At 46.4% G+C, this 20,830-nt stretch overlaps 1 protein-coding gene across 1 annotated transcript in view; it reads right to left on the bottom strand.

Annotated features, from left to right (window-relative positions):
* Nucleotides 1–308: 308 nt before the first annotated feature.
* The window catches only part of bsnb (bassoon (presynaptic cytomatrix protein) b), a gene marked incomplete at its 5' end in the record, with an annotated part of 121,168 nt that continues 100,646 nt past the window's right edge, over nt 309–20,830 (bottom strand). The window contains 7 exons of the mRNA XM_084061842.1: nt 309–414; nt 593–648; nt 874–1,032; nt 3,937–4,048; nt 4,423–5,387; nt 5,803–7,813; nt 13,453–19,800. Coding sequence (XP_083917968.1) covers nt 608–648; nt 874–1,032; nt 3,937–4,048; nt 4,423–5,387; nt 5,803–7,813; nt 13,453–19,800 — 9,636 coding nt within the window. The 3' untranslated portion in view covers nt 309–414; nt 593–607. The remainder of the gene's footprint in view (nt 415–592; nt 649–873; nt 1,033–3,936; nt 4,049–4,422; nt 5,388–5,802; nt 7,814–13,452; nt 19,801–20,830) is intronic.

Here is a 20,830-nt window from a genome sequence, read left to right as displayed (position 1 = left end):
TGAATTAAGTGTTGTATCAGCTGAATATTAGCATAGAGGTAACACAGATGTGTGTCTGCTTAAACTCAAGAGCGTAATGACTCATTAAGAGGACTTTTTTTTTTTTACAAGAATCAGAAGAATCACAGCATGAAATGATTTCTAATATGACAGACTTACCTTTCACTGCCTTGGAATAAAACGCACAATTTTCTCACGAACACAAGATCCAAGAATGTCAATGAATATGTTCATTTCTCAAGAGGCTAGTTAGTGGAGTTAATGAGATACTCACTGATGCAGTCAGGAGGAAGGCTCTCATCCCCCCTTCCTTCATTTCCTCTGTGATGGTGAAATGTAATAAATGCTGGTAACAGTTTCATAGGTTTTTCCAGTACAAAGTCACCAATCCACCTCATTTCCACTACCCATTTCCTGAAAGACAAACATTTTTTATTCAAATTGAAAAAGAGACGTCCATTGTGCTTTTCTTTAGAGTTTACATAAAACATAAATTTATGTAAAAACGTTTATGTTAACTTAAAAATGTGTGCTTGGCTAACATGGAATCATTTTCTGTGTTTTTGTTCTATAACAAACCATGTTTACCTACCAGCCTCTCTTTAGTTTACCAGAATGAGGTGAACTTCTTTCCAAGGCTTCCCAATGCTGTTGGAATGAAAAAGGGAAAATTATCGTACCTGGCATGTGTTGTGCAGCAGCTTAAATTCCGCAATAGATATTCAGAACACAGATAAAGAGTGTCCATAACAACCAAGGCCAGAACAATAGGTATAGGTCCAAAAGTATGCTAAAACCAAACAGTTTGACAGAGGTGATTCATCCATTGCGGACATCCCAAATTGCATTCATTGTGAATGCGCAAGTCTTTACCGTCTCCCAGCTTCCCCGCCTGCTCCGCTGCGCCTCCTCCGAGGATATTTCCTAGGAGGGGGACATTTCCCCCTTCAACAGGTGGCTGTCCTGGAGCTGGAGCAGCACTGCCTATCCCTGCAGGCTTACTGCCGATCCCACCAGGGGCTGCCTTGGAACCTGCCGAGGATAAAACAACACATCTGAGTTCTAAGTCTAACTGACTAGGATGCAGTGTTGATTTTGTCAGCAAATGTTGATTTAGTTTTAGTCATAGTCTTTTGAATAAAATTTCATTTAGTTTTAGTCATATTTTAGTTATCTGAAATGTTTTCGTTTTTGTCTAGTTTTAGTCGACTAAATATCATAAGATTATAGTCGACTAAATCTACAGTTGATTTAGTCGACTAAAATGTATGTTGGCGGTGCCTTGATGGCGTTGTAATGGCTGATTTTACACTTGGTTGCATGCTGAAAATAGCCGATCTACAAGCTCACAACAAGATCTGCTATTTTCAGAGCTCAACACCCGAGTGCAACCAAATATAAAATTATTATTATTAGTTTTTATTTGTTGACAAAATTGTCAATATATTTAGTCTTAGTTTTAGTCATCAAAGCTTAGTTTTATTTAGTTTTTATTTAGTTTTCGTCAGTGAAAAAAGGTGGTCGACGAGCATTTTTCGTCATCGTTTTAGTCGACAAAATCAACACTGCTGGGATGTATGTTTGATTTCACGCCGAATTTGTCACCACAAGAAAGGCTAGCTTTGAAAGATCTATCCAGTGACCAATCTATTGTCATCCGTAGAGCGGATAAAGGAGGTGCTATTGTTCTACAAGACAGAGAGTCATATATTGTGGAAATAAATAGACAATTGAGCAATATTGAGTATTATAGTATGTTATCCTGTGATCCCACTATTCGTTTCTCTAAAGAAATTAAGAGTACACTAGACAAAGCTTTGTCTGACCAAATCATTTCCAAGGATGAATACAAATTCATGTTAAGAGAACACCCAGTACGCCCTATTTTATATACTTTGCCTAAAATACATAAGAGTTGTGAACCTCCGGTCCCCGGGCGCCCGATAGTGGCAGGTATAGGCTCTTTGACTGAACCGATTTCACAGTACATTGATTATCACATCAAAGATTTAGTGTTTAATTTGCCTTCTTATCTAAAAGACACGACTGACTTTTTAAACAAGTTAAAGTCCTTAGGAGATATCTCAGATTCTGAATATATATGCACCATGGACGTAACCAGCCTTTATACAAATGTACCTCATCAAGAAGGTTTAGAAGCCCTCAAATATTATATGGAGTCAAGAGTGACCCAGTCACCTCCTACAGACCTTATCATGAACTTGGCCAATGTGGTCCTTACAAAAAATTATTTCAATTTCGACAATGAGTTCTATCTCCAAAAACAAGGTGTTTCAATGGGTAGCCCATTCGCCCCAAATTATGCGAATTTGTTTATGGGTAAATTTGAAGAAGATTATGTGTATAAAGACAACCCCTTTAGTACTAAGTTAAAAGGCTGGTTTAGGTACATTGATGATATATTTTTTATTTTTTGTGGTACTTCTGAAATGTTGAAAGAGTTTACAGATTACATGAACTCAAGATTACCCTCCATTAAGTTCACTTTGGAAGCCAGTCAAGAAACTGTTAACTTCTTAGATGTATGTGTTAAAAAAACAAATAGAGGGATTCAGACAACAGTGTACCGTAAAAAGACTGATCGAAACAACTATCTTCATTTTTCTAGCTATCACCCTTCTAGTCTAAAAAGAGGGTTACCATATAGCCAAATGTTAAGACTTAAAAGAATCTGTAACAGTGAATCTGATTTTGATAGTCAGTCTACAGAAATGTGCAGTAGGTTTAGGGAAAGAGGTTATACCGAAAATATTTTAACTAATAGTAAGTCTAAAATCAAGCCCCTTGATAGAACCGGTCTCCTTGCTCCTAAATCTTCTTTTGCTTTAAACAGACAACCTATAGTTATGACAACTACATTTTCCCCTATCTCCCAACCCATTAAACAGGTGGTCAAAAAACACTGGCACATACTGTCCAGTGACCCAGTGGTAGGAAAAGCTTTTTCCACCCCCCCAATTTTTGCAAACAAGAGAGCAAACAATATAAGCGATAAACTAATAAAAAATGATGTGTATATTCAACCACAACACTTTTTATCTACTATACCCTCAGGGAATTTCCCATGTAAAGGTTGTATTAATTGTAATGCCATGATAACAGGAGACTCTTTCTCTCACCCTCATAATGGTAAAAAAATTAAAGTCAAAGGGAGAATTACATGTAAGACAAAATATGTAGTTTATCTTTTAAAATGCCCCTGCGGTTTTTGCTATGTGGGAAAGACCAAAAGAGAATTAAAAACCAGAATCACGGAGCACAAGAGTAATATTAGAAACAAAGATGAGAAGTCCCCTGTTGCCAGGCATTAAAATATGGTTAAACATGACATATGTACACTAAGATTTCAAGGTTTAGAAGTGGTCAACCCACTGAGAAGAGGTGGGGACAGAGACCGGGTCCTATTACAAAGGGAGGCTTACTGGATCCATGCATTAAATACCGAGTTCCCTAAGGGACTGAATGAAGAGTTGTTATTGAATTGTTTTCTATGAAATGTTTTCTATGAATTGATGTTTCTGGTTGTGGAATCTGTGGAAACTTTAAGAATATTTTTACTAAACAAATACTATGTGTAATGCTTAATGTAAACACCAATAGTACTATGAATTGCAAGTGAATTGTATTCACCAATGAGAATCAGCTGTACACTATCGCATAGCTATATATGTCACATCCTGTTTGATGTATTCTAGTTTGAAACGCTGAGGAAGGCCGACGTGCCGAAACGCGTCCGTTTCTCCAGATAGACTGTCTGCTGCGGCTGTTCACCCTAAAAAATAAACCAAGAATATAACTGAAGAGAGTGCGGATGTTCCTTTATTACATGATTTCACGCCATGTCATTGGGCTTTGTTTGTTTGTTTGGGGGTTCGTTGTGTGGTTGTATCTATATAGGACAGAAGGGAGTCTCACCGATGCCCGTTAGTGGGGGTGTAGCTGTTTTGGCAGGCTGAGCCGGGGGTGGGGTTGCCGTTGCGGGTTTCGGTCCTGTGACAGCTGCTGCAGGTGGAGTATCCACTTTAGCCTGTTGTTCATCAAAAAGACACACAATTAGAGTACATTTGGGGATTCTTCCTATAGGTTACCCATATATACTATAACATAACATAGTAACATAGTACAAAAAATAACTGTTGTAATACTGATAGAAAGTGAACTCTCACAGTCCACTGGACTAAAGGAAAGCACAAGGCTGATCACTCACTACACGCTAGGTTTTGTAATACTGACAGCCGTCCTTTATGTTGACTGAGTCAACAACTAACTTCACGGCAATATATTAACAAGAATTTACAGTACAATGATTGAGTACAGCAGAGTACAGCATATCCCCAACAGATTAAACATGTGCTCTTGTAAGCAACCAAACCAAAGCAGTTTCTAGTGTGGTGAACTGACCGGCGCAGTTAGTGGTGGCGTTCCTGTTGCAGGACCTGCTGTTGGCTGGCGTTGTCCTTGTGGTGGAGTCTGTTCACGCTTAGGCTGCTGCTGCTGCGCCGGCCCTGCTCCTACCCCGGCAGGGGGCGGCGTGGGCTGATGTGGTCCTCCGGCAGTGGGCTGAGGGGACTGGCTTTGATGCGGCGGTTGTTGATGCTGCTGTTGCGCACGCTGTTGTTGGGTCGGCTGGGCTCCATCGAGTGGCTGAGAACCTGGCTGTCTCCCAGACTGGGGCTGGCCAGCTGACCGCTGCTGTCCAGCTTGGTTCTGAGACGGCGGCGGCTGCTGCTGCTGTTGCTGTGGCGGCTGCTGCTGTTGCTGTGGCGGTTGCTGCGGTTGATGTGGTTGCTGCTGCTGTTGTGGTTGCTGCGGTTGTTGCCCTGGCTGTGGCTGTTGCTGTGGCTGCTGCTTAGGCCCTGCAGAAGGATCCTGTCTCCTGGAGGATGTGCGTTCGCCCGGTGGTCTCTGGCCCCTCCCTCCATTACCCTGGTGGTGGGGGGATGCAGTGTCACGAGCGAATTCCCCAGAATCTCGGTGGCTACCCCGGGAGTCCGGACCACCCCTCCTCTGTGCAGAGGAGGAGCCTCTGCCCTCCGAGCGGGCAGAGGGGTCTTTGGGGTGTGTCCTTGAAGAGCGAGAGGCCCTGGGTTCTTCCGAGGAGTGACGAGAAGAGCTGTGCCTCCCCGAGCTGCTGCCATGGTGACGGTGTTCTCGCGATGACGTAGAGGAGGGATGTCGCTGTTGGTTGTACTCGTCCTGGACATAGTCTTCCTCCGGCGGCTCGTCATAATCGTGGTATGTGTGCTTCGTGTTACCTGCACGCCTACCTGTTGCGGGCTGACCAGCGCTTCCGTGGTGTCGGGAGCTTGACCGTGCCTCCCGTGGCTTCTCGAACCAATCAGTCTCCTCTTGGCCCAAATGATAGGCTTTTTGGAACCAAAAACAGAAGATGATCAGTCAATGCATGTTTCATTTTAATGTGCGGACGGGACTGGCATGCATACTGAAGCCATGCATTAAGTAGAAAAAACTTGCTCCGTGTCCCAAAGCCATGCAGTTTTTTGTAGAAGAAAAAAAAAGAAGAAAGAAAAACAATTGCATGCTCAAAGAATTTTGTAAAATCACAAGACAGCATGCACTTCACACTTCAAAAATGTATACATGCAAAGGAAAAAAAGGTTTAAAAAAAGGAGATACGAAACACATCCATGTATTAGCATGCATGTATCTTGCTGTTGACAATACTCAGCAGACTTAGCATGCAGTCACTTTTCAAGAGGATGTTTGAGAGTGAATGGGTAATCGGCGGGCGATAATCATGCAGTCCTCAGCACCAGTTACCTTCACTGTCAGAAACGGCACAGTGCTGGTCATCTACGAGGTATGGGTCGTCTGGTTTGTAGACGTGACTCCTAGGTACGTCCTTCATGTGGTGGTCCTGTACATCTGGCAGGGAATGACTGGAGCCATACTGGTTCCTCACGTCATTGGGGTCAGAGCCTCGTCCCATGCCCACGGGCTTCCCCACGGGGCTCAGTGGACTCTCCTCCTCCGAATTCTGGCTGCGCATGGGAGGCCTTCCACTACGGCCGCTCCTCTGGGTGCGCTCCATGGCATCTCTCTCATAGGATTTGCTCCTGTAGCCCGGAGCTTCCCGGGACGAGATCTTATCCATGCCATAGCCAGTAGATCTGGACCTTCCAGAGCCATACATGCGATCTTCCTCCTCATAATACTTCTGCTGGTCATATGAGGTCTTCTTTTGCCCGTATGTGCCGTCATCTTGGTGCTTCTTGGATCTGGACACGACTGTGCAGCTGCCCCCTGTTGATGTGGTCATCGTGTAAGAGGCCAGGTCAGATTCTACATCCCGCGCTTCCTCAATAGGGGAGAATTTAGAAATCTTCTGCTCCATTGTCTGTTTCCTGTGCTTACTACGTTTCGTGGAGACAACCGCAGGGCCCAGATTCTTCGAAGAGAGTTTCTGGGTGCCAGAGCCGCTGCGTGTTGGGTGTTTATTATAATCATCATAGTAATAGGAAGATCCTCCACTAACTGTGGTGCTGGTCTGGTAGCCCGTGGAGCCTGTATGCCGGCCGTAAGCATCCACAGATTCATCATAAGCACGCGCGGGGCCATTCTCACCATAATGTCCTCCGTCGGGGGCTTGGTTCTCCTTCGTCAACTCGCTGATGTCGTCACACATAACATAGTTCCTGGGGATGTTCTGCTCCAGGTTGGAGGTGTAGAGGCCGTCGGCAGCGTAGGCAGAGGTGGGGCTGTCGGCAGAGTGACTCAAGCCAGGCTCCGGTGGCCGATACTGCCCGTATGTATTGCCATAGGCCGAACCATAGCCGGCGTCTGGCGCCGACGTGGCCGCCGAAACCGCCGGGATGACCTCGTAGTTGGTGGGCAGCTTTTGCTCGAGGTCAGCTAGAGAGGTCTGCCTCGGCCTTTGGTGGACCGTGAGGATGTCTGCCTGGGGCTGGAAGGAGAGGCCGGGTTGGTAGGAGCTGTGACTGGGGTAAGGCAGGCTCTGACCGGGCATAGGGGGGCCGGCGGGCGGGAAGCCCTGGTGAGCATGCTGCTGCATGCCGAGGTCCGTCTGATAGGAGGACTGACCGTAGACATGGGAGGAGTAAGCCGCCTGCTGGGCCTGGTAGCCGGGGCCTGGAGGAGGATGGGGCTGGAAGGTTCCAGGCTGGGGCGCCGAGGACGAGGGGTACTGGGGAGGTTGGAATCCTATTTGTTGGTAAGCAGCGGTGGCTGGCGGTTGCGTGGGCTGCGGTTGGCTTTGCGGGTACGGATAAGACATGTAGGAAGACGTCGAGGGATACTGGGACACTGTTGCGTTGAGGTCATTGGTAAACTGGGTGAGCGGTGCGGTGCTGGGCCTCGTCAGAAGGCCGTTAGCGTCGAAATTCCCCGCCGCGGCCACCAATCTGAGGTTATTGAGCTCACTGTCAGACATGTAGTCCCGGGCGTCGCCCATGCACCGCAGGTACGCCAGCTCTCTCCTCTCCCTGTCCTTCACCATGGTCTCCTTCCGCTGGTGGATGCCCAGCTCCAGGTAGCGCAGCTTGGCGTCGATCTCCTTCTCCTCCTCCTCCAGCTCGGCCTGCTGCTTCCGGAGCTTGGACGACTCCTGCTCCACCGCCTTCAGCTCGCTCAGCAGGCCCGCCTTGGTGGCCCCTTGGGACTGGGAAGGCCTGGGCAGGACCCTCTGGGAGTGGGACATCCCCGGAGAGATGTACATCTGGGCAGGAGTGACGATGGGGAGAGACGGCTCGTCCGGAGGTGGGCTGGGGAGAGTCCTCTTTACCTTTCTCATCAGAGAGTTCTGCTGCTGCAACTGTTAGGAGTCAAAGAAACGTTGTTAGCAAACACTGATGCCTTCATGGAAATCTGACTCACTAACAGTACACTGTGTGTACTTGCCTTTTTGCACTGAGCCCAGACTTAGGCTAGGGGGCATTCAGCTTAATATTTGCCAGATTAGCACAAAATGATTAACTTTTTTATTCAGGGTGTCATAGCTGTCATTTAGTACTTCAGTTAGCATAAATTAATCATAATTAAACTGTCATATTCTGGATGCCAAAAAAAGCTAATTGACTGCAAATGACAAGCTTTTGGTTTGTAGCTGTAGTTAAGGTAGTATCGGTACAGTAGAAAAAATACATAACCCCATTTGGCCTGCTTGAGTCAAAGTATAGATACTAGTAGCCTACTACTGGTCAAATATTACTCCACTAGTGAAAGTTGCTCAGTCAAATGTTTTTTTTTACTTTAGTTAAAATACTGGAGTTGTTGCTTTTAGTAGTATTCAACAGTACATTTTATTTTTAGTATCAAAACATTGCTGTATTGTTGTATCGTCATAATGCATTTAGAGAACCTTGTAATTCTCTGAAATTACCAGTGGTGGTAGTAAAAACAAGTAAAAACATGTGGTTTTACTTTAAATAAAAGTATCAATACTGCAATGTAGAAATACTACTACAACAATGTAGAATTCAAAATGAGTTAAAGTACAAAAGTATTGGTATCAAAAGTACTTAAAGTACCAAAAGTAGTAAGTACTCATTATGCAGCTCACAATAAAAGTATATAATATTTGTCTCTAAGATGTAGTGGAGTAGAAGTAAAAGTAATGAAAACTGGAAATACCCCCGTAAAGTAAAAATACCTCAAAATTGTACTTAAGTACAGTACTTGAGTAAATGTACTTAGTTATTTAAGTTCACCACTTCTTGTAACTCTCTGAAACTACCTAACAAACGACACATTGACTTGATTGTAGAACCACTATGCTACGCAAGCATACACTAGCCCTGTGGTTCTCAAACATTTTCATGTGAAGGACCCCCAAATTGATATGCGGATCTTCAAGGTTTTACACGTCAAGGACCCCTTAGCAGAGTGAGAGATGAAGCAGGGACCCCCACAACTATGTTGTATAAAATTGTGTTGCAGATTGAACTTTTTCATAGATTTCATAGATCTTGTTTGAGGGTACTGTCATACTGTAACGTTCATGTTCATTTATATTTTCAGACAGTTAACCTGCACTTACAGTAAACCCTCAAAATCAAGGTAAAACGTGTACGTGGTCTGCTCTTTTTTCCCCCTACACCAAACTCGCAGCCCGAGGCATTGTGAGCTTGTAGATCTGCAAATCTTTGCGTGATGTTCCCCTCAGAAAAGGGACATAGGGCTCAAGTGGTTAATGCAAATTTAAAAAAAGTTCTTAACACAAAGATTTGGCGGCCCCCCTGTAGTAACTCTGAGGAACCCCTAGGCCTAGGGGTCCTGGACCCCCCGTTGAAGACCCCTGCGTTAAGACTCTAGCGTTAGGTCTCTAGCAGAGACAGGGGAGAATTATCAGCCTAGTCAAATAGGGGTGTGCCGATATATCGTCCCGCGATATATCGCGATACGTTTTCGCGACGATATGTATCGTTTTGGGGAAAAAAAATATCGTTTTTGAATTTTTTTTTTTATTTATTTTTTTTTTAATCATAATAATCAGGCATGCAAACGGCCCCGAAGTGAAAAGAGTGACAACATGTTTTTTTTTCGGGTCAGGTGTCATACTATTTGGATTCAAAACGGCTATTGTAGCTGAAAAGCTACAAGTTTGCATGTCTGAATAATGCAAAAACAGAATTATTTGTTTGCATTTTCTTTTTTTCTCCTCCATATATTTTCATAATAAAAAAAGTGCGTATCGTATCGTATCGAAATCGTATCGAAGTTGTGAGCCAAATATCGTATCGTATCGTTTCGTGAAATTAGTGTATCGGCACACCCCTATAGTCAAACAATTCAACCTTGAAGTTGATCTGCTATTTTTACCGAATATTAGACCCAGAATAGGGATGCTAGTATTCAAGTGGTTAAGTATTAGTACTCAAGTAAATGTACTTCATTACTGTCCACCACTAAGCTGAATGCACATCTTATTACATCAATCTTGTTAAATGCTTCCATATAATTGGTATATTTGATTTATTTTAGAAGTGATTCTAGAGATGAATAATATTGCAATTTATTGAAAGGATCAATTACTTAAGGGTCAATTATATTATTGCGTGGTTTTTCACTACTATACCCATAAGGATGTTTGACTGAGGACATTTTTGCAACGAGTGAATCTACTACACGAGGGGTCTTCAACAGGGGGTCCGGGACCCCTAGGGGGGTCCTCAGAGTTAATACAGGGGGTCCGCCAAATCTTTGTGTGATAGGACACATTTTTTTACATTAACCACTTGAACCCTTGCTTCCCTTTTCTGAGGAGAACTTTAGCCCAAAAATAGCAGATCTACAAGCTCACAACGCCTCGCAGTAGATCGGCTATTTTTTGGCAAAGAGATATAGGTGTAAGAGGGAAAAAAGAGCAGACCTAGTAAACAAAAAAAGTTTAATCTAACACACAATTTTATACAATATAGAGGGGGTCCCTGCTTCACCTCTCTCTCAACTAGGGGGTCCTTGGCCTGAAAACGTTGAAGACCCCTGTACTACACTGAATGTGTTCTTTTTTTTTTTTACTTAATCAAAATGTGAAATGTATATTCTTTCATCATTTATTGAAACCTACCTACAATACAATAGGTTTTTTTTAAAGCTACTCCCAACATTAACGTTACTTTTTACATTTCTATAATTGCCATCAATGGCTTACATCATTACAGATTCATTTCACCTATGACGAAGCAAGCGTAATTCAAGCATACACATCGTTATACACGTATTCATGCTGGAATCTTACTTACAAATTGCTCGCATTCTGTAGACCCAATGAGTCTTGTGCAAATTTAGTAAGCATCCAAGAGAGAGAGCTATATTTCCAACATTAACAGTGGCAAACAAAAACCCCAAAAACCAAAGTATATCCGTGTTCCCCGTATGATTTCTGTATGTGTGCTTCTCTGACTAGTTTTGCAGAGTGCAAAGGACTATATGAATTAAATTTGAACAGCTGCTAACAAGCAGAAGGACAGCAGGGTACTCCCAGGAAGCTTACACGTTGTGTGTCCCCCTGGCATCTCTTAAGGGTTCGCCAGATATAGAATAGAGCATGACAGATAAAGGGGAGGGAGAGAAGGAGATGGAGAGAAGGGCAGAGGGAGAGAGAGATGGACAGAGTAGACAAACAAAGAGGTGATGATAGAGAGTGAAGAAAGAGGAAGTGATGAGACAATATCGTCGCTGTCGAGCAGAAACCTTGTACTCCATGTCCAAAAAACACTCACTTTTCAGGAAATGGAAAAAAGAACCTGTGTTATCCAATGTAGTAATTATTTTCTAACAAAATTGTTAATGCTTTTCATTGGTTAAATATTGTACAAATCACAGACAGACATAACGTAATGTTGAAATATTTCAATCTACAAAAACAAGCTATCGAGTTGCGTAAACCACATAATAGGCTCTAATGCCTATTTCAACCTTTACTGAGTGTCACTCCCTGTCTCTCTCTTCCTGTTTCCTGTCTCTCTCTACAATACTATCAAATTAAAGGCAAAAAAGCCCCAAAATATCTTATAAAATAAAAGAAATAAGTATAAAATAAATAATTATTATATTACATAAATTTATGAAAAAACAAAAAAAGATGAAATATGGACATACAAGGTTTGTGCCAGTCAGCATCGATATATAACATATTGCTGGTATGACCAGCTGCTCTCCTGAGAACATTCTGTCATTTCTTCTGATGCCAAACACTGTGATTCATCCACTGTGACCTAGCTATCAGCCACTCTGCATTTATAATGCTCCATTTCTTCCCACTCACATACAATGTGCGGGGGGTAAGTGCATATTTTGACACCAATCAATCATCATCGTCTCATTATTAACTCTAAATCTAAATTAATTCCACATTTGTGACATTATACATGTCAAATAATTGAAATGTCTGTGAAATTAATCTGTATCTTTATGTAATGATGTATCACAATGAGGTAGTAGTACTTAGAGAACAACAGATTTTTGTATGTGAGATATGAATGGCAAAAACTTTACTTCATTACTTAAATTAGTTATCTAAAAAAAATTCAAGAATGATTTATTTGAACATTCTCACATTTTATTTTCATTTTTACCCACTTTTCTCCCTCCAATTTAGTCATTGTGCCAATTGAATCCTTCCCAGTTCCCACACATATTTCTGTGTTGTCACTGTATCCTGTATCCCACCTGCCAGTGAGGAGCCCCCACCGGGAGGACGTAGTAGAACCTTCGTCCTACTCCCCCCCCCAACACTCCACGCCGACTCCCAGCCAATAGGAGTGCGTGTAGTGACAAATATCTACCCCCCCCCCCCCCCCCCCCGCCCGGCTAACCTCCCCTGAACACGGGCCAGACTCCGCGGTGGTGGGCATCTACTCTGTTCTTTGTGGGTTTGGCACTGTTAGTACTACTAGCAATTAAATACAGTCAAACCTCACCAAGTGAGTCTTAAATTGTAATTACGCCACCATTTGTTACAACCTTGCGATGCCATTAGCAGAGTGGCATTCTAATGATTCCATTATCTCATAATATAGCACTCTGAAGACAACATTATACCAATAAGCTCGGAACTATCACCGCCAGCTGCTATAGTATCAAAGTAGTTTTAGTTTCCTTCACTTTTGAATCATAAATTGTTAACAAGGAAACTGTGGTATAATATAAGGAGTAATACACTCAAGGTCATGCTATTCTATGAGATATTGGGGCTGGTGTGCTGAACTATGGCACTCTGCCATCTGGCCTCATGCTTACAATCGCAACACACCAGTGCTTCAAGTATTGTATTGCTTAAATACTGTAGCAGTAGGATCATCTGACCTGACCTAAAGGTGAGTTTTCAGACAAATTACCAAATTTATCTAACATTCTACAAAAATGGGAAATAATGTTGACCTGCACGTGAAACTGTAATATATCTTTAGCTTTCATCACTGTAGAACTACTTGGAGGAAATGCTGTAGTTATACATTTTCCTCTGAATATGATTACATTTGCAATTGATATATGGTGATCACAATCCTTAGAACACATTGTTAACATTAACAATTTGCATATTCATAGATATGCAATGTAAAAATGTCCTTTAGCCTGAGGTTCCGATTCTACAAAATGTCTTCTAAATCCTAAGAGTTTTCTGAAAAACTTATGTTACTATATCAGTGGTTCACAATCTTTTTCATGTCAAGGGTCACCCAAAATTATTATTTATATTATCATGTATTTGGCCACCGACCTCATCTCAAAATATTTGTTCCAGGGACCTCCCCAGAAGCAAAGATTTGAGTTAGAAATGTTTAAAACTGCATTAAAAAAATATGTATGCAAAGATTTGCACACATTTTCAAAAATAGAAGATCTACAAGCTCATAGCGCAGTATAAATCTAGCCAAAGCATAAAATAATGGTTTAAGTGGTTACCCGGTTTGAATGGGTTAAAGGAAAGAGTGATTGGTGATTTCATACCTGACTGTTGGAGAGAACCTGCTGATGGTAAGGGGAGAACCTGTTCTTGGCCGGGTCTTCCGACGTGGGGCTGAGAGGCTTGGGATCCGACATGGAGCGCTGCACACTCTTTATGGGCCTCGGGAGAGTCTGGTGGCGCTGGGGGGAATCAGCAGTGTAAGCCTTCTGCTGGGGCGTGACGTGTGCCTTGTTGAGCTTCTCCTGGGAGGAAAACGTCGTCTCCAGCATGCGATGAGGAGACAGCGGAGAAACAGGGGAGTACAGCACTTGGGGGGATTTGGGGGGGTGGCGAGACGGAGATTCATTCTGTTGCTGATAGCCGATTTCCAGGGGGTCTGGTTTCCTTCTCTCGAACTTAGCCACTCCCTGGAGTCGCGGGGAAACCGGATCAGTTGGGCTAGAACCCACCATATGCAGACTAGTGGAGTATGGACTAATCGTTGTAGGCACACTAAGCTGAGGAGCAACCACGCCCTGGGACTGGGCCTCGGGTTCCGTCTGGCAGGCAAGGCTCTCTCCTTTTTGGGTTCGCTCAGGGGCAGCTATGTAATGTAAGAGGTCGACCTTTGAAGTCTCTGCCATTGTTATGTGGATCGCAGGTGAGACCCTACCTAGCTGATCTGGTTCTGTCTGGCATGAGGAGTCATTCGTGGTCTGAATAGCAATACTTGAGGATGCAACTTTGGGGGAGCCATCTGATTTATTGTCAGCGCCGGCGTCGGAGTGTTTGGTTACGCGTGACCGCCTGCGCCTCACTGGCTGCTGGTCCCATTCTCCCTGGTCCTCTTCGTCGGTCTGCACACTGCAGTCTGCGATCCGCCTGGTTCTCCTGCGCCTGCTGATATACCTGTCTTCTCCGTCTTCCTCATCGGTTTGCACATAGCTGTCAGCAATCCTCCTCCCAGAGTCGTCCTCTTCGCCATCCCTCAGTCGAGGCATGGAATTCTGTTTCTTCATGAGCCTGGGCTCTGCCTGATCATCGCTGTGCCTCAAAGACATTTCTGAGGCAGAGCTATGAATGGGCCTGGAAGCCATCACTGCTTGCACGACCTGTCCGTCCTGCCAGAACTGGACGCTTTGTCCATCTTGCTGAATGACACGACCGCTCTGGTCACAGATGATGAAACCTTGCTGAGGCCCTCCTCCAACGACCACCCCTTGCATGGCACTCTGTGCTGATGTTGCCGCAGCAGCTGCCGCCGCCGATGCAGCGGCCGCCTCTGCCGCCGCGGCAGCGGCCGCTACTTCCACCGCTGCTGTCTTCTGCCTTTTCTGCTCCTCCAGCTGCTGCTGCAGCTGCTGCTGCAGACACTGAATCTGGTCCAGCTGCATCCTCTGCTGGGCCAGCTGCTCCCTTTGCATAATGAGCTGGGTCTCCCGCTCTGCCTGCTGCTGATGCAAGACTTGCTGCTTGATGGACTGCAGCTCATGGATCTCACGCTGCACCAGCAGTTGTTCTTTCTCTCTGTGACGCGCGAGCTCCACGCGGTCTCTGTCAAGTTCATCCTGTAGACGAAGCTGACGCAACTTCTCCAGTTCCACCCGCTCTCGCTCAAGTTGCAGCATATGTTCTTGTTGCTGACTCAGTCGCTCCTCTTCTTTTTCTTTCTCTGCACTGAGGGGTGTGGCGCCAGCAGTTGCTATAGTAGCGACTTGGCCTGTGGACTGCGGCTGGACCTGTGGCTGCGTTAATGTCTGAGGTTGAGATTGAGTAAGCGGTTTAACTTGCAATTGGGACTGAGTCAAAGATAGAGCTTCAGTTTGAGTGGGTAATTCTAATTGTTGTAATTGCATCTGGCCCTGTAGCTGCTGCGAAAGTTGTGGTTGAACTTGAGCGTGAGGGAGTGATGTTACATGATGTATTCCCAGAGACTGGGACATTTGTGGATCTGCAGGCTGATGTGCTATTTGTACAGCAGCTGCTGGTACGTTCTGTGCAGCCAAGTTAGAAGTGGGTTGGCTAGGTGGTAATGTTGCAACAGGCCTCCCAAGGTAGACCGCAGTCTCCTGCTCACTAGTGCTCATAGCAGACACACTTCCTGGGGCAGGGGCAGAAGTAGGATACTGGTTTGAAGGAGGGTAAGCGTATGGTCCCTGTGTGGATAGAGGCATCCTTGGAGTCACTTGAGGCAATCTGGTGAGGCTAGCCAGTGGTACAGCGGTTACCCCTGTGGGATACTGTCTGTAGATGCCTCTTGGCATGGGACGCAGGACAGAGGAAGGCTGGGTGGTAATTGGCAAGGTGGAGGCTATAGGAGTGTTAATGGTGGAGTACATCATGCCATCGGCCCCTCTCATAGCAGCAGGATACAAGCCTCGTATGCTTGCCTGTCTAGCGTTTATTAGGTTTGTAAGGGTTTGGCCCTGCAGAGAGGGACGGCCATCAGGACCATAAAGTAGGTTGGCTCTGATTAAATTAAGCCTCTCCATAGGGCTCCCTCGGGCTCCATACTGCATCAATTCAGGGTTATTGCTATAGCGGCTCCCATACTGGTCCATTGAGTTAAGGGCTGCACACATCCGACTGATCTCCCTGGCAGTAGTCGCACTGTACTGTGCCAGGTTGGCGTCTGGTGCTCCGATCACATTACGTGGGCCATAGCTGTAATCTGAATTTATATTTGACATTGAGCCGTAGCGCCGCAAGGGTAATGCAGGTGCTGCAACGTCTCCTTGGTGACGCAAGTCTGTGTATGATCCATATTGTGCGCCTATCCCCAGGTATCCACCCTCATAAGCCTGAGTCATGTTGCTCAGATCCACTGCGACCCCTGCCGGATCGTTCCGCTGATGGTGCTGAAGGCCAGCATCAGTCATGGAGGGCAGGTTTGTGTCAGACATGGAGGGCTGCATTCTTCCTGATGGTAGAATGGCTACCTGAAATGGCCTACATTCCTCTGTTACTCCCTGTGTGGCTGGTGGTGCTGTTTGTTGGTGCTGCTGGCCAGCGTTGTAGTGCGGTGCAGGCGGAGGACGGGCACCTTGAGATGGTTCAGCGGTGGGGGTATTTTCCAGTGCTGCCATTGGAGTCTTCTGAGAGATGGACCCTGAACAGCTGCCAGCAAAGGGCAATTGGTAAACAACATCACAACAAGCAACTTGGTTTTCTGGCTTAATCTGCCCCCTAAGATCCAGTACCTGAGGAGGGGGAGGGGGCTCCTCTCGCTTCACCAGCTGTGTCACCGTGGCGCCCTCGGACGCTTTAGTGTCATTCAGTTGCACCATCATGACGTGAGGCTTTCCTGTGGACAAGTTCATTACCGCGGGTTTGTTTTTCAAGTCTAAGGCGGCCCCTCCTCCGTAGATCTCGTGCGGAGAATTAGAACCAGTAGTCCCAGATGCTGGTTGTGTTTGTAGGGGAGACACTCTAGGGATGGCACTAACAATTACTACAGGCTGAGTGCTACTTGTCTGGCTTACTACAAGGTCTTTTTTCAACAGCAGTGGCTGGACCTGATTGGCTAAGTTGTATCGCGCGAACGAGGACTGCTGTTGGTGCTGCTGGAGCTGCTGTTCAAGTAGCTGCTGTTGCTGCAAGAGCTTCTGCTGCTGTAGCTGTAGCTGCTGCTGCTGGATGCCCAGGTCCTCCAGGCAAGCGTCGATCTTGGGGATAGACGGGTCTGTGATTGGTGGTTTAACTTGAGTTAGACACATTACTGAATTCATGCCTTGCCCCAGATCCACACGGTTCTGTGGGCCGAGTGGATCACCATACACCATCGGCTGCTTGGGTTGGGAGTGGGACATAAACATAGACGATGCAACCGTGACACTTACTGTCGTCGGGGTTGACACAGCGGCATGTGGTTGCTCTTGTGAATTGAGGTTCATTATTTGTGACTGTACTGCTGTGTGTCGAGAAGACGGCTGCTCTGATCCTAGAGAGTATCTCCTTGTGTCAGTGGCCAGTGATGTTAAGTCCATCCCCTGGTCCGTCATTATAATTGGGGTAGACCTCATTATTGGGGCTCTCAGATCCATGATCACATTACCACTTGGTTGCATTTGGCTCTGCCCTACAACATTAGAGGTGCCTGGAATATTTGATATTTTACATAGAGAGATACTTTCCGTAGACATAGATCCACGGCTGTAGGTGGTTGTAGTGGTCATTGTGCTCATGCCGACGTTCACCTTTTCAACATGTTGTGACATCTGGGAGGAATGCCTAGGGGATTGCTGCGATGGGTGCATTTGCGGCGAGGTGGGGGAGCCCATCGATGGGGGCTGGGAGTGATACAAGGGCCTACCGCTGGCCTGTGTTGGTGACGACAAAGGGGAAGTGGATGAGTTCACTGTGAGGGGTTTGGCAGGACTGGTTGTTTCAGAGCCCAGGGTTATCACCATCACTGGCGAATCTTGAGAGGACTGTTGCCGCGCGAGGCGAGGGGACATTGCTCTTTGAGGTGCCTGGGCGGCTCCGTGAGGTGCTGCAGGAGGTTGGCCACCGGGTGAAGGAGGCAGTTGCCTGCCTGTGGGACGCGGCGGCGTTGGCGAATGAGTGGGGCTGTGTTTGGGAGATGGGACAGGGGACACCGGTGGGCTAGGACTCCCGAAATAGGAGAAGACTTTGGAGGTGAGGGAGGACGCTCCGGCGGCCGGCGCTTGTCCCTGAGGACTCGTCCTGCTGCCGGGAGCTGCTGTACCTCCTGCCTGGCGAGGAGCTGTGGCAGTTTGGTTACCATGGGCTTTGGTCGGGGTGCCCGACAGCGCGGCAACGGCTCCGATTTTGGCAGTCTGTGACATCATCCTGTTTTGGGTCTCCTGAGACAAATGCTGCGCCGCATGCATCCCTGGTGCTCTTGGGTCACTCCCAGGTGAGAAGGACACGGGTGCGTGCATCTGGGTGGGGCTGGAGCCAGGGGTTAAAGCGGCTCCACTTTCTAGGTGCTGTTTACTCACCGACTGAGGGCCTCCTCTCTGCTGATTGGCTGCTGGTTGGCCTTGAGTCTGCAGTAGCTCCGCCTTCCTCATCATATCCTCATAGACCTCTTCTGCGCTTTTTAACGTTTTGTCTGAGGGCGAGGTTGCCATGGTCTGGTCGCTAGGAGAGTAGAGAGACGTGAAGGTCGGGAGGTATTCACTCCCTGATTTGTAAAGCTTGCCACCGATCATCTCGAAGCCCTCTGCCTCCGAGTCCATTGAGGGAGAGTACTCGGAGCAGGAGGATCTGTGGAGCTCCTCCATCTCTGCCGCCTGTCGTAGCTCCTCTGTGGGCGAGGCATCCTCGATTGGAGAGAGGTTGCTGGGTGGGGTCTTGGATCGTTCCCTGCGTCTCTGCGCCCGCAGCTCCTCTTTGTCCCGCTTCGTCTTCCTGGCCGTGCTGCGGATCCTCTGCATTTCCTCGTGATCTCTCATCTGCTCTTGCTCCCTGAGCAGCTCCTCCTCCTCCCTCAGCTCGTCCTCCTCGGAGGAATCCTCGATGGTGGGCAGGAGAGGACCGTGGGAGCGGTGCCGAGCCTTCCTCTGCTGTTTGGCCTCCTCCAGTCGCGCCCTGCGGCTGGGGCTGCTGTCGCTGTCGTCCTCCATGGACGACACGGATGTCGGTGACGTTCCGGAGGTATAGCTGGGGGTGGTGGCGGGGAGGGTGGAAGAATACTCCCCCCTGGACCGCTCCTCTGGAGAACCGGTCAGGCTCTCCATCTCCAGTTCGGGCTCTCGCAGGTCATGGTCGCCGCTGAGCTCCATGTCTCGGTTGAAGCTGTTGGTGTTGTTCAGCTCGATCGTCTTGAACCGCCGGAGGCCTCCTTGAGAGGCCAACATGCCTTCGTCACCTTCACCGTCCGCTCCTTTGGTGTCCTCCTCAAAGCTGCTGGAATGATGGGTGAGCCGACGTCTCTCCTTCCCCTGATCCCCGCTGGTTTTATGTACCTTTTTAACTTTCTGAGTTCCATATTCCTCCTGCTCCTCTTCGTCGGCGCTGATCTCCATGATTTGCCGCCTCATGAACTCCTCATCTGTCACGTCTTTACTATGCGTCTTCTTCTGCCTAACTGGCAACGGCGACAGACCACTCTCGCTGCTGTCTTCCACATAGTCGTGACGCAGCTTACAGCTGAGTTCGTCCTCTGATATCGCCGCCTCCTCGTCAGAGTAGGCCCCGCCCCGGTCCTGTCCGACAGACAGCGAGTGTGGCCGTTGATTCTGCTCTGACGCCGTCTTTGACTCCAGCAGGGGCCTCATGGAGCTTTCTAGTTTGTTGATCTCCGACGGGCTGGAGGCGCCTCTTTCGCTGAGCTTGATTCCCTCCTCCCTGATCTGGCCCGTGATCTCCCCCTGGGAGCTGGAGATCCCATCGGAGGAGTAGCCGGTGTCACTTAAGCTCTGCGTACTCGATTTGTTGGAATCCTGTCGAAAGAGAGAGGGGAAAGACAGAAAGAAAAGGGGTCAGATGTCAGACATCATTTATCCACCGGATTCATTAATGGCAAAATCTATTACGAGCCTGAGCGAACACTTTGTAGCCCACTATTTCTCCATACTCATCAGCAGTGACACTTTTATGAGCATTTGTTTCAAAGATTATTATGGGTTGGGGAATAAAAGCACTGGAGCTTATGCAAAAGACATACAGTCGTTAATACAATTCTAACAAGACATTAGAGAAAAGAATTGCATTGCAAACATGATCTGACTCTTTACTGAAACATCAGAACAGTAACACTTAAAGGTAAAATCAACCCAAATTAAATTGTGACATGGTAAGACATTTTCTCTGTTGCAGTATATTCCACTGAGGTTGGGTTTTAGTTGGCTATTAGTTGTAAGGGTGCAGTCACGCCAAACTTTGATTCTGCCAATGCTTTTCAATGGGAGCGGAGCGGTTTGTTGCCATTCGAGGATTTCCTCAAAAAAGAAAAACGCCCTGTTCCCATTTAAAAGCATAGGCAGAATTAAAGTTTGATGTGACTGCACCCTAAGGGCACGGTCACACCACACTTTTATTTTACCTATGGGGCGGAATCTGCCAATGCTTTGTCAATGCAAATGCGTGGATTCTTGGAAAAAATGACCATGAATCCACGCATTTGCATTGACAAAGCATTGGCAGATTCCGCCCCAGAGGTAAAATAAAAGTGCGGTGGGGCCGTGCCCTAAAGGAGTTTTGCACAAACATGCTAGAGAACATCCCAACTCTACATAATATCTGAAATGAGTATCAAAAATGTGTTTCTGAATAATATCATAAACACAGCAGTATAGCGGTATAGCAGAAGCCGGGGTTTTTTTTTGCAGTGGAATTTCATTTATTTAACCAATTGACAAAATCTTTGCCATCTTTTACTATTTGGGTTGAATTTGCCTGTCATGTAATGCACACATACAGTAGATGGCTGAATAAACTGACACACAAAGTGAAATAGACAGCTGAACACAG

Source organism: Gymnoscopelus microlampas (assembly GCF_963454915.1).
Source record: "Gymnoscopelus microlampas genome assembly, chromosome: 7".
NCBI classification, from domain to species: domain Eukaryota; kingdom Metazoa; phylum Chordata; class Actinopteri; order Myctophiformes; family Myctophidae; genus Gymnoscopelus; species Gymnoscopelus microlampas.
This window is presented reverse-complemented; position numbering and strand designations above follow the sequence as displayed.